Here is a 14,754-nt window from a genome sequence, read left to right as displayed (position 1 = left end):
GGTAATAAATAACCAAACTTGGAGCACATCCATTTTTTTATTACTTGTTCAATCGGGATATGAGTCAGATGGCACTAGATCTATCCTGGCTACCATAGGGTGAGATGAGGGGTACATCCGGGGCAGGCCACAGTTTAAGAATGGCATTTCCAACAGAAAATACGATTTGATACTGCTTGTAGTTGCAAGCCACCTCAAATCATTCTCAGATGACTGTATATGTTATGCAGGCTTGTGGCATAAGTTTACCTAAAGCAGTTAACATCGGGACACATTATCATTTATTTCTACAAGAAGTTTCACACAGACTTTTTTTTTCATCATGGCATCTTTTTCTCTCCGTTTTGGTTTTCCGTCTGCATTTTTGGTCATGGAAAACAGAGGTTTTTGAAAATGCTCTCCAAAGTTGGTAAATTTAAAAACGTCGTTTTCGTGTCACAGTGTGGACTGCGAAAATGGAGGCTTTTGAAAACGATGATGCATTTTAGTCGTATGATGCATTAATGTGACCAATTCAACTAAGATTGTGGACGGCATTGTACAGCAGTTGTCTTGGTTGCTCTCTATTTTGACAGCCCTTTAAAAGATTAATATCAGTTTGTATATGCTCCAGATAAAACTCGGCACTTTTCCTTGACATGTTGCTGCCACGTTTCAAAGAGCCGGAAAGTAAATTGTGTTACGTTTCACGCATGTGCAGTACAGGAACATAGCGTATTCAGTGTGGATGAAAACGATAGTGTGGACGCGGAGTGTTTTTAGATGAAAATACCGTTTTCAAAATTATCCGGATTAGTGTAGACGTAGCCAGAGTCTGTCATCACAGGCATCCCTTAGTTAGCACGCTTTTCACCTCGCAAAAAAATCCCCTGGTAAGTTGGGCTAGTTAGCTGCTACTAGTTAGCTGCTGCTTGTTAGCTTTGTTGTCTGCTTCTGTAGCTTATCTGCCCCTGTTTATGTTAGCCTCCTCTGTGCAGTTGGTGAGTAGCCTGCCCGCGAAGTGCTAATTTCAAGTCTTGCTGTGCAGTCTTTGTGTTTTGGAATGAACACCAAAGCAAAGCAAAGCAAAAATTTTCCAGTTCTGAGGGGCCAGGATGTCCTAGTCAGGATGGACAGTTCAACAGTGGACTCTTACATGCAATCAGGGAGGGACATGCTCCCATCCCCTCTTAAAGCTGTCTTGCTCTCTGCTGTTATGGTGCACTGCTGGTTTTTGGTCTCTAAGAGCCACCCATGTTCCGGGCCATCTGAACCTGGGACTAGACCTTCTCTCCAGGAGTTTTTGTCTGGTGAGAGAATGGAGGTTTCACCCTTTGATAGTGGCCCAGTTTTGGCATCTATTTGGCCCCTGTTCTTCTCCATAGTCGACCACAATGCACCCCTAGGCATGGATGCAGTAGTGCACTAATAGCCAGACGTGCTCCTTTATGCATTTCCCCCAAAGGAAAATATATTTTTTGTTCTTTGTTCAACATCGTCTTTCCCTGATTCTAGTGGCCCCTTGGTAGCCAAGTCGTGATATGCGGAGATAATGAGTCTGTTAGCAGCAAGGCCTTGGGAGCTTCCTCTCCACAGGGACCTTCTCTCCCAGGAGAAGAAGTGATTCATTCGTACCTGGATCTGTGGCGCCTTCATTCTTAACTGCTGAGAGGTTTAATTGATAGCTAAGGTGCCCCTGGTGCCATACATTAAAGGAGTTCGCTGGCTAACACCTGTGGTTAGGTCCTGCATGGGACTTGTCTTTGGCTGCTGTCCTTTCTGCTGTGTCTACCATGCACAGACTCGTTCGACTCCAGTTTGGTGGGATCTCCGTGGGATGCGTGTGTGTGTGTATATATATATATATATCATACTTATGTGTTGTACCAAGCGAATTGGCTGAAAGGGAACAAACAGTTACATCTATTACTTATGTTCCCTGAAGGAGAGGAACGAATACAAAGCGAGGTTGCCCTGTCGCACAGCTTAGCTTGTGAAGAGTGGCTATCAAAAAAGGATGACTGTGATGACAGGGGGTATATGTGAAAGCGGGGCTGTGTGGAAGTTATCACAAGTCACCCACTTTAAAGGCGTAAATAGAGGTTTCTTCAGCCGAGACATACAGGGGTTTGATACTTATCTGTGGCACCCCGTTCCTCTCCTTCAGGGAACAGAAGTTATAGATGTAACTGTTCCAGTTTTGTCAGTTTGTATGATTGCTCTTAATCAATTGAAATTATTCATATGGCACAACAGCTTCTTCTTAATGTAGAAGGTAGAACAAGTTCCAGAAATCACAAAATACAGGTGAACATGAACTCAGCGGCATTTCCTCTGTAAATTTCTAAATCTTTGTTAACTTAGTTTTGCTATCCCCTGATTTTCACTGTCACCGGCATGCAAAGGTGATTTTTGGATTGCCAGGAATTTTAGATATCATGAGGAAAAAGTGTGTGTGTGTGTGTGTGTGTGTGTGTGTGTGTGTGTGTGTTTGTGTAAAGAGCATGTGCTGGTTATGGCTGTTGAGGAATTCTGTTTGCACTGTGCAACGTGCTTATGTGCGTTAGATGACGATATCAGTGTGTGTGTGTGTGTGTGTGTGTGTGTGCGCGCGAAAAAACATGCAGGGAGAGAGAGAGCGATGTGCCCCTGTGTGAACCAGGCGGGCCTGTAGCCTCATGCCAGCTCTGTGCTGTTGCCGGCTGACGTCATGGAAAGAAGCACCAGACTCTGAACTTTGCACGGCTGGGAACAGCCAGCAGAAACAGCTAGAGTTAACTACAATCAGCCTCGCTGGGCCAGCTTGCCACAATCCTTCTGGAGCACACATTGCTCTCAGTTGATTTGGTTGCCGTTTGGCCAGAAACTCTGAACCACGTCTCCCTTTTTTCAATGAAAATTGTCAGCGGCTGCAATCGGAAAAAGCACATTGTATGTTTAAAGCTGTTTACAGGCAAGACTCGTGCAGTGCATTCACCTGGCAAGAATCCAAAGCTTGTTTTATACCGAACTTTGGTCTCACATCCACTAAACTTCACTTCTACCACACAGGACCATTTTGTCATCAGGAAAAAACTAAAAACCCTGCAAAAAGCTGCATGGATTGCTGCTTCAAAGCAGCTCAGTGCATTTCACACTCCCTCGACTATTAATAACAAGATTGTAAGGAACAAGTGTTGTCCTTTTTTTTTTAACGACAAATTACACAGTAGAAGCTTTATTAAAACTAATAAATCATAAATAATAAATACATAATTTAAAACTGGCCCTTAAGGCTCTAGGTCATTGTTGGTACCAAACTTGTTACCTGCTGTATTTTTATATATGGTCGAAATGATCGCATGCGGGAATTCCTCAAGGAAGAAAAATTATTTTAACGGCACGCCTTGCTTGAAGCTCAAAGGTATGTTTGCCTTTGGTACTGTACTGTCATGCAATTAAAAGTTATTCCTCTCTATGCTTGTGTGATTTGTTTCTCATGTTCTCTATTTAATCTTAGCACTTGACTTATTTATAATGGTTGTGCTGTTTCATACTCAAGCATATTTTGAGCAAAACTTTGTTCAGTTAAGTTTAGTTAAACAAAGACGGTGGCCTTCAGACACCTTATGTGTGAGACAAGTAGAATAAAAGAAGAACTCAAGAGATTTACAGGAATGTACTGCTGAACCGAAAGTTTTAACTCATGTAAAGCTTGAAATAATACAAAGTTTATCATATTACTCATTCACATTTTTTTAAATTTGCTTTTTACTTATATGAACAAAAGAAGGCACATTTTAGTAAAACCAAAAACATAAAAAGATAATTATTTTAGGTTAAAAAAATCTTTATTTGACGGGATCCTAGTTTCCTGATACTGAATTTTATTTTTTATTTTATGGACAGGCAGCGTGACCTCTCGGCACTTGGACTAAGCTGCTGGTTACATTTTATTGGATGCTATAAATCCAAGTGAAGTGGAAAAGGCCGAACTGTTAACTGCTGTTACTTGTTTTTTTTTCAGAGGCTTTGCTTCTGATTTTCTTGACTTCTCATGCAACTGAATCAAATCCTTTATTAGGACTTTTGACCCTGTGTCAGGACATCTCAGTTATTTACATGTAGGCAAAGCAGGTTCATTTGCTTGTCCCACTTGTTTGCAATAGGTTGGTGAAAATGGGATCTCTCCATTGCTGGTGCAGTAGTATAAACAGTGCTTTGCATTGCACCGCACTGAATTGAATAATCTCCCAGCTGATTTGCATTGGAAACTTCTATGGCCTGTCACAAGCCAGTGATTGTGTGAGATCCCAGCATCCAGTCTTGTGATCTGTACTTGTACAGTGCTGAAGGGCATCAGATAGTTAATTAATTAAACAGACCAATGTGTGCAATTAAACTAAGTCTCTGAAATCCAATTACCCCCATATCGTGGCTATCTCACATGCACTAGATGAGATGGTCTTTTGGTTTAATCTGCTAATAAAAATAACTTAATAACCTAATAACCACCATTACACCCAATGTTTCTCGTTTTGGGTTCTTCCCAGTTAGTGGTTGTGCTGGAATGGGACAGTAAGACAAACAATCCCAGCTGTTTGACAGCGTACAAGCTCCTTTGATCCCTCTGATTGTTTCCCACCTCCAAAAAGGAACCATGAAATAGGACTCAGGCTTTTCTGATTAGTTCTCATAAAAGGCCCTCTATCTCTGTTGATATCTGGTGCATAGTACTTCTTGTGACCTTTTCACACATAAAACACAAAGTTTGCCAAGTGCTTTGGCATAAATATGAATAGCTAGCTCATGTAATGTGTGCTTTTTTGTCTCTAAAGGCAGGATTATGGTTACTTCTGACACATTGGCTCAATTTCATGTCAAGTGATTAGTGCTTAGTAATGTGCTTCTGGTGTCAAGGCCTGCAGTTGTTGCCATACAGCTCAATGTGTTAGCAACCATCAGCAATGCAAAATAACTTGTGTATGGCTTTCAGGGTGGCTCGACCAGTGGTGCCTAAATACTTCAGAAGCAATAAACTTTTGTTTCGTTCCCCCCATAACTCATTTTTCACTTAACTTGGGTCTTAGTCACACAGACTCAGAGGCCTCCTGGCAAAACATAAAACATTTACTTTGTAGGCAAACGGTCTCTGATTTATGACGTATTCTTCAGTTTCACAACTGCTTAGCATGTAGTTGAACATGATGGCATCTTCCCTGGAAACTTCAGGTGACTCCATCAATCTGCTGGTGACCAATACAATTGCAAAGGACCAACCAGTCTGGAAATACACGTTTTCCTCTTCGGCCGGTAGTTATCATGGGCTCACTGATCGGTCTTTAGGCCTTATTGTGTGACTGGGGCCTTAGTTTGTTTCCCCGTGTAGTCATACACACAGTCATATAATCGTTGTGAGGGCTGGTGAAGTACGAGAGTTGGCTATTCTCAGTCATCCAGCTCATGGTAATCTTGACAGCTTGAAAAAGAAAGCAACTAGACTTTTTTAGGCTAAAGGAGTCCAGCTGCTTTCTTCTTCTCGATATATTATTAAATAAATTAAAATGCTCTGAAAATACTACGAACAAGAGGTCACTCTCATAGAGATTGTTGACAGTTTGCAAATGCCGTCTGACAAATTGCCAGCATGTTTCCTCATTTTAAATGAGTCTGTTAATAAGCACAACTCGAGAACAGACTCCGCTGGCTTCTAGCTGGTTAGATTTCTGAGTGCAGATCTCAAAGTCAAAAATGTGAATTTCTTTTATATGTAAATTTATGTCTATGTAGGCAGTAACAGAGAAGTGATTTCTGACAATTTATCAAATACTGTATTATCAGAAAGAGACTGCATTTAATTGCTGATATATATCAAATTGATAATAAATTGATATCATTCTGAGGTCAGACTGACTCAGTTTTATGTTTTTTGACAAAACAACGAAACAATAACTGAAGTGAGATAACTTTATCTTGTGAGATAAACTAGATATTAACAGCTTAACATTGAGGACTTAATTTACAGTTGAAAAAAGGTGATAAATGACAATATGTGTTACGACCTAGGACCATTGTTTTTGATTGACAGCCATGATATGTCTCAAAATACTCAAAATTACAATGAGAAAAAAACCCTTATTTGCCAGTTAAATCCTCTGCTCCTGTCAACACATTCATTCATATAATCGGGTTTTAGCAGTGCACACTTTAGCTCTTTGCTTTTTGCTTTGTCTTTTTGATGCATGCTCATCCCCCCATCAAACTTCATCTGTGTTAAGACCATCATCTGAATACATGTAAAGTATGAGATCGCGACTTTGATCTGACTTTGTTGGTTCAGCACATCTCTCCTCGGCTCCCGCTCCAGTTAAACAAATATGTCATTTAGACGCCCGGGTGCGTCCTCGGAGTTCAGATGGTGTCATGGAGCGTTCGAGAGAGAGAGGATATGAGGACACACCTTCATATCAAACACATCAGCGTCTTGACACCATTGTGAGTTTGAAAAATGGTCCCATATGGGAGCTCTCTGTTGGTAGTGTCAATGTGGCCAAACAGGCTTTTCTCACCCTTGCCTCAGCAGATGTCACTGGAGGCAGTCCTCTCCTCTCCACTATCGTTACGCACCATAAAATCTTTTGTCATAGATTCAGTACGCAGCTTGTCAACACATCTGTCATTGCTCGACTCTCAAACGTCAACTGAATAACTATCTAATTATATCTAATTAGAAGCTAGTCCGAAGGTTTCTTTTTTTCTTTTGCAAACTAAGGTCATCAGTCAATGCTGTTTGGCTCTGGCCTGATAGCACTGGTGAGCCTGATAATGATATTACTACACAGATTCTGTCTGATTGCTCGCCTAGACCAGAATTTACAGTGTGGAAAGATAAATAGAAAACGGCACAGGCGCGTCAGTGTGCGTGCACCATTTTCCAGCCTGACATTAGTTGTAAGCTCCTTGAGAGTGTGACCTTTTCCATCTTGAGTTGATAGGTGCACTAATCTTTCCAGCTTTGGGGCCTCTGTAGGTCCCTGCTCCTGGGTCATCGAGCTAAGTGACAAGCCATAGGTTGATGGAAAATCCATAGCATTACTGCCATACATTACTTTTATTTGATTGGGCCTGTAGTGAGCATAATGCAATGCTGAGGTGGGGGCGGGAGCTGGTGAAGTAGCGTGGCTCCATTCGGGTCCAGGGATCATTTGTAGCCCCCACCACTCACCGGGCTGCGACAATGATGTATAGCTCGCGCCTGACATCCATAGGGGCGACCCTGTGAGTGCTTGTGAGTGCTGTAAATCACTCGCTGGTATTGATTTTCCATTAGAAGTCAGCCACTCTGAGCACCTCTGACAGGGTGCTCACAAACACCTCCCAATGTGTAATAGGAGGTCATGTGACTCAGGGGGAGATAGCTTCCAGGAAGTGTTTGTTGCTCACAGCCGTATAATAAAAATCATCACTTTTTTCCTGTTTCCTGGAGTCTTGCCCAAACTCTAATAAGCATCTGATATATCGCTGGAGCGGTGCAGTTGTTATTGGTACACTGAGTGAGGTGTCAGCACTAATGGCGATGTGTGAGCGTCTGTCACACCCTGCTGTACATACATAGAGATCTGCAGGCCCATCTCTGGTTGTAGATGAAGAGGGGCCAGCGTTACGCGTGTGGAACAAGCTCACTAAGTGCCTTCTGCCTAAATTAGCAAGGCACTTTGTCTTGTGTAAATATAGTAGCATGTCAAAGAGTCGCGTTAGGAAGAATTGTAGAGGCCCAGGTGCCAAGTCATATAGGTTTTTACGCTTGGATAAATGATTCAAATTTAGCTTTGTTTATTGTGTGAAAATGGGCGTGCTGCAGTTATTGTTGTGGATGTACTCCACTTAAAAAATAAAATGAAGTGAAACACAACTGTTTGTCCTGTTTGCTCTCTTTTCACCTGTGCTTTTTTCTGTCTTATGTTTCAGACAGTACAGTCGCATAAGCCTCACTTCTTGGCACTGCATTGTCAGGAGGTGGGTGGGAAGAATTTCGAGGAGTCCATGTCACACGTGGATAATTTTGTGAAGTAAGTGTTGTGCTCATAAGTTTGTCTGATAGTTTTTTGTAGTGCTATAGACCGTGCAACACCCCCTGCAAAATTTTAGCCATTTAGGTCATATCTCAACTTTTTTTGCGCTAGTTTGAACTTTGTTTTTTGCTTATATATGACCTGGTGTGTTCTGTCCCTCAGAGAGCTGTTGTCCAGCGATGCCTTGAAGGAATACAGCAGAGCCCGCGTCTACCTCGATGAGAACTACAGATCCCAGGAGCATTTCACAGTGAGTGGCGTTTGATAGATTGTATCGGCTGCTGTGTGGATTTACCCCAGTTGTGAAAGTGTCTCCTGCCTCATTTCCATCTCTGCCATCCCCTCTCTGTCGTTCCTTGTTTTTCTGGTGGTTGCCCTCTGTTCCCCTCTTTCTACCTCACTTATTCTCTAAAGTGGTCAAATGATGTGTATCAATGAAAGAGGTGCAGGAAATGTTGAGTTAGTATAAGCATGGTAATGTAGAAACTTTAACAAAGCTGATAAGCACTTATACTTATTAAACAGAAGGAGTAAGAAATATTCTTGGTTAATTTTTGCTGTTTTAGCTGTTTTAAAAAAAAAGATCTTCTACTTTTCAGCCACAATATCGATCGTATTAAAAAAAAATCTTGATTTCAGTGGGTGGCATTTGATGGCGGTAAGCAAACACTGCTAACTTAGGGTGTAATGTTTTCTTGCATCAGTGCAGAAGTTGATGTGAGTCAGTCAACGCAGCTTAAAAGGCAGTGAGTGCTTTGACTGTTCACTTTATTTTCATTGGCTCTCTTGCATGAATTACATGCTAGTGATGATTGGATTTCACCGGGATTATGCTAAATTATTATTATGCTAAAAACAATATTGAGTTTCCTTGCTAGGAGGCAAAGTGCCATTCCTCTGCACTCCTTCAGATGTACATGTATGATAAATACACAGAAAAAGAAGGATTGTTTGTTATAAGCTTACATCTGTTGTGATAGGGATGGCTAACTAGCTCAATCATTTGGTCTGAATCTATTTTTATTGCTCAACGTGAAGATTTGGTACTGGATTTAATCATCTTTAATACACTTAGGATGTGTAGCCACAGAACAGGGCCAACGCAGCGGGATGGAGAACCATTCACACTCACATTCACACCTACAGCGATTTAGAGTCACCAGTTAACCTAACCTGTGCATGGCTGGAGTACCTGGAGAGAGCTCACTCAAGCACAGGGAGAATCATGCAAACTTCACACAGAGCGAGGCATCAACGTAGAACTCCATTAGCAGACAGTTTGTACCCTAAAAATTATGAAAAAATTTCTTATTAACTTAGCTTGAAGCTTAAAAGTTCAATTCAGTTTTATTTATACAGCACCACATCACAACAATAGTCGTCTCAAGGCACTTTATATTGTAAGGTAGAGCCTACAATAATAGTACATACAGAGAAAAGTGCAGAGGTCTATTAACACATAGTGAATGAGAAAGGTGACTGAAGTAGAAACACATAATGCATCATGGGAATCCCCCAGCAGCATACACCTATTGCAGCATAACTAAGGGAGAATTCAGGGCCACTTGATCGAGCCCTAACTATATGCTAACAATTCAGCATATATATAAAATTATATGCTTTGATCCACACAACCCCACCACTGCCACCACCTGCTCTTTACACATTTCACATGAATTCTAATGCTATCAAGAACATTTGATACGTGCCAGTGCAGAAGCAATTTTGTGATAAGTGACTGAAATGGCACCACAATATCCTCCTAAAATAGGACACTGTGGTGGTATTTTAGTCTGTGGTTGGCATTGCTCTGTTTGTTTTCTGTAGATAGAACATGAACTAAAAAGCTGTCGCACACCATGTAATTGTTACATATGAGCTGAGTGTGTGGAAACGGACAACCGCATTACCTGGTTTTGGTTTGATATGAGTGCATAAATGAAAGATGGAGTGACGCAGCAGCAGCTGTGACACAGCTTTGCACCTGCGTTCCTACAGCCAAGTGTCACCTAATGTGATACATGACACTCACGTTAACTGCTCACATTGTAGGAGCCGCCTTGCTCAGTTTTCCTAACACCTGCAGTAAACGCAGATGACCACAAGATGGCAGTAGAGATCTGGAACTCAGCTGAGCTGAGGCTGGAAGTGCTTGGGGATTGTTTCAGTACTGATTAGTAAATCATAGATTCCTAAACGTGAGCTGGGATTTATAAACAAAGCATATTTCAATTAAAAAAAGAAAAAAAAAGTGGAGAAATTGTCCTGTTTCGTACATGTTTATGACCTTAAAATCGACACTTATAAAATCATTTTTCTTCTCAATGACTCTTTCCATACCTCCTCCTGCTAAACAGCTTCTGTGCCCTCTAGGTGGAGCCAAATGCTCAATTGTAACACCAGCAGCAGAGGATTGAGTGCTGCTCTCTCTCCACATAGAAGCATGTTTTATGTTGTAGCGTTATGGCTGATAGTGACCAGGCTGCAGGTGCATCAGATGATGATCTCCGCGTTCCCAGGAGATTATGTAGATAGACTATAAAATAACATATGGATGTTGTCCAGTTATGGACCGTGCCCCCAGACCCAGTTTGTCTGTGATCGCTGCCTGCGTCTACCTTGGATCTCCTCAGTACTTTGTGCGTTATCGCCACGCTACACTGCACCTCCACAAACGCTCATAAATCACAGCACCCACTGAGTCACATTTGCTCTTTTCAAAAAAATATTACAAACACTGGCCTTTCCCAAATCTAATTATCTGCCATTTCACATAAGCGCCGCTAATATCCCAGCATTATGATCTGTTTATTTAATGGTGTTTGTCTATGGATTAACCTTTTTTTCTTTTCTTTTTTTCCACCATTTTTTATATTTTAATTTTCCTCAAATACAGACGGCAGCTTGTGCTCGTCTTTGTGAGTCAGTCAGCGGAAAGAGAAACATCTGATGTGCTTTCGATGATGTTGATATTGAAATCCTGGCAACAGTAAATATGAATAGACTCTCCAGTCTTTCTCACACAGGGCTTGCCATTTAGCTCTGATGACATCACCTCTATTTGTTTTCTCAGTCTTCGATCTTTTTTTTTTTTTGTTCCCTCCTCCCTGTGCTCTGGGGATAATTGTTTGTTGTCTGCCCCGCTTGTCAATTTTCAGATAATGTAAGTGGGAACACATTTCTGGGTCCTGAGATTCCACTCGGTGTGAGTGTGTGCTGCTGTGTTTCCTGCATGCACCCGTGTATGTGTATGCATATATGTTTGTTTTGGTGTTTTTTGGGACGAGACGAGTGACTGTTTTGGATGATTTGTGTTGTAGTGTTACAGGTGTATGTTAAAGGCCAACGTGTGTGTGTGTGTGCGTTTGAGAGTGAATGCAAAGGGGAATGCAATTTATAAATGCGTTGACATGAATGCATGGAGCCCTATAATAAGACGGTCAATTTATTCCCTTGCAGTGGTTGATTTATTGCAACTTGATGATTCATCTAATGCCTAAATCAAGAAAATATGATATAAAATTTGTCTTTTCTTCCCAGTTTTTAGCTATTTTTTGCAAACAATCTGTACTTTTGCTTTTTTAAATGAAATATTTCAATATGCTCCTTTGAACAATGGATGGATTTTTTCCAGTAAATAAGTAGAATATTAAATTGTAATAATTCAAGTCATAAGCATGAACACAACTGATGAAATGTAAAGAAATATAAAGCTAAAAAAAAAATCTTTTTAAACATATAAATAATGACAAGTAATGCAAAAATAAAAATGTCGAAGCCTAATTTAGTTTTTTATAGGAAAGACTTGGCTTTTTTCATTTTCATAATTTATTAGAATTATTTAGATTCCAGTCCTCACATCTCTTAAAGCATCTTTCCAATAATTGCTAGATAATAGCACCGTGTAATACCTGCATGTCAAATCTGAAAAATCTGAACAATGAGAAGCCGGGCGAGCTGGTAGCTCCTCCTCTCCTCCCAGAGGAAGGTGGCGGTACCTTGACTGACATGTTCCCCCCTACGGCTGAGCCCCGGCCTGGTGTTTTACAGCCCTGTTAAGGTATACAGCAGGTAAAATGTCAATTAGGAAGGCCCGCCCTGATAACTCAACTCCCAATCCACTTGTTCTTGGCCATTAATATTTATCGTAGGCCTGGCCCTGGAGCTGCAGCCCATGTCATCTGGAGTGACGTGCGCTGATGCTGATGCTGCTGCGCCCCGACACACACTTTGCTCTGGTGTCTCTGCAGCTTGCACAGAAAGGACACCTACCGCAGTCACACAAGCCTAATCAAGCTGTCCACACAGAGCAGGCACACGGCGCCTCCTCAGCCCTCAGTTGTTCCGGGGCATTTTAATGGGAAATTAAAGGCTTCTCTCATGTCTGTGGTCTGCAGGACAGGAATGAGAGCAGAGAGTAGAGGATAAATCAGGCCTCGTGCTTTGACAGGAGACCGCTGTCTCTTTTTATGTTTTGTGTTAGCACTTTGTCCTGCTTTGTTTTTCCCTTGGATTTGTGTCCTTGAACGTGAAGATGAGACAAATCTGCTGTGCTTGTTTGATTTGATCAAGTGTATCAAGTTGATACAAACTGCAAATGGTGACCCAGCAGAGGCAACATTTAGCATGAATCTTAAATCGTTTGTATTTGAGTGAATTTTTATTATGATTGCATTAAGCATCTTAGTTTGTTTGGAATAATGGAGCAGAAGTTGTGTTTGTGGCTTCAGAATGAGTCTTATAACCACCAAGGTTGAGTCCTCTCTCAGGTAAGCCTGGATTCTGACAAAAATACATTTACAGTAGAGCCCAGCTTTGCTAAGTAGGACAGGATGACAGTGGAAGCCTTGGGTCAAACTAATTTGTATGAAATCTAATTTCATATGTATATTGCATTTGAAGCTGGGCTGCACGGTGCAGTTGTTAGCACTGTCACGTCATGTAAGAAAGCTTCTGGGGTTTTAATCTGCTAGTCGAATTTGCGGGGGCGGTTTTCTGTGTCTGCTCAAATTTCCTCCGGCCATCCATGCTTGTTAGGTTTATTGGGGATTCTAAATCGGCTGTACGAGTGAGTTTGTGTTTGCATATCCGTCTGTCTCTTTGACTTTGTCCTAAGACGGACTAACGACCTGTCTGCGTTTTACCCCACACAGACAGGAGTAGACTCCAGCACAGTGCAAACCTCTGTTGAGGCACAAAGCCACTGCAGTACGGAGTGTATGCCCAGAGGAGAAATACTGGGTGTAACTAAGTTAAGCGAATATGATTTATGAACGGAAAATAAACAAGCAACAGTTTGTTGATGCTATCGTGCAGACCTTTATTTGTCTGAAATTCAACTGGAATTTGCTGCTAATTAATGAAAATGCATATGGGTGGGTGGGGAAGGAGGCCAGAAGCTCTTTTAACATTTGAAGATGGGCGGGCGAGGTGAGGTTTCCAGAGCCACTCTACAGGTGGGTGAGGCTCTCATGAATGGATGGATGAATTTGAAGTAAAAATGAAAATGTGCCGTGAAGAAAAAAGATGAAAAAAAGGAAGCAGATAAAGAAGAAATACAAAAACAATATGAATAGATTATTGGAATTTAAAAGTGTATATTGTAACACTTTTCTGTGTTTTGGATTTGTGAAACCTGATAGTGCTTTTTGGGGGATGTTTTATTGATAGATAATGGTAAGTTTGGTATGACATGGAAGTCAAATCTAACATTAAATCTAATTTGACCACCAAAGATACAAATACAAAATTGCCTCAGAGTCTCAGCTCAGTCAGTCTGTGTTTTGGGGCAGGCTCAACTAGATCCTGTTGCAAAGGGAATAAAAAGACTACTGCAAAAAGTGGATTGTGAAACCGGAGCCTCATTATTTAGGTAAAGGAAAGCAAGAGTCCCAGTTATGCAGAGAAACACCACCTGAAGCAAAGCATTAACGCCTTTATTTCCTGACTTCCTGAAGTTGCATTCAGATTCCTGGTTCATCTTCCTGCAGAGGTGATTCCCATGATGCATGCTGTAATGCAATCATCAGTCCCTCTCTCCTAAGGCAGGAATTTATGAATGCTTAGTGTCCGTCTGTGCTGACAGGGCTTCAGTTTCACTGTGTTTAAACCATTGCCCAGAAATCCATGTCACTCACATTTATTGCCTTCCTCTTTTCCCTTCTTAAAAAAACAACGACTTGATCCTATACCCCACCCCCCGCTTTTTTATGAGGACACAAACTCGGTTGCATATAGAGATTATATACTTTCCAGTTAAAGTGGGGTCACAGAGGAAGGGTCTCCATGTAGAGTCTGTTGGTTTTGCACACAGAGGTTAACTAGCTCCAGCATCTACCCTCCTCCTCCTCCTGCTCTGCCTCCCAGCTCTGTGTTTAAAAACGCCACAGCGGGCACATAAGCAGGTTAAAATATTGCAAACTAAATCTAAGAGAGCTCTTATTTCAATATGGTGAGAAGTACGGCACCGACTGAGGCCACTTGAATGGAGTAGATGTCAGCTCGGTAATATCGCCGGGCCATAACTCTCCATGGCCATCACTCATACTCTCGTGGGCAGACATAAGTACACACACACACACACACACACACACACACACACACACACACACACACACACACACACACACACACAGTGCAAGCATGCACGTAGGCGAAAATAAAAAAGCACACACACTTTGGACATGCGTTGAGCGACAATCAATGAATCTGCCATCACAGGTGA

At 41.5% G+C, this 14,754-nt stretch overlaps 1 protein-coding gene across 1 annotated transcript in view; it reads left to right on the top strand.

The window, feature by feature from the left end:
- The window catches only part of inpp5a (inositol polyphosphate-5-phosphatase A), a 145,172-nt gene that overhangs the window by 43,536 nt on the left and 86,882 nt on the right, over positions 1 to 14,754 (top strand). Inside the window, exons 3-4 of the mRNA XM_005735113.1 lie at positions 7,927 to 8,027; positions 8,193 to 8,280. Coding sequence (XP_005735170.1) covers positions 7,927 to 8,027; positions 8,193 to 8,280 — 189 coding nt within the window. The remainder of the gene's footprint in view (positions 1 to 7,926; positions 8,028 to 8,192; positions 8,281 to 14,754) is intronic.

This window comes from Pundamilia nyererei, unplaced genomic scaffold, assembly GCF_000239375.1.
Source record: "Pundamilia nyererei isolate P.nyererei 1_Seehausen unplaced genomic scaffold, PunNye1.0 scaffold00062, whole genome shotgun sequence".
NCBI classification, from domain to species: Eukaryota; Metazoa; Chordata; class Actinopteri; order Cichliformes; family Cichlidae; genus Pundamilia; species Pundamilia nyererei.
Note: the sequence above shows the minus strand (reverse complement) of the source record. Positions and strands in the feature narration are given on the sequence as shown.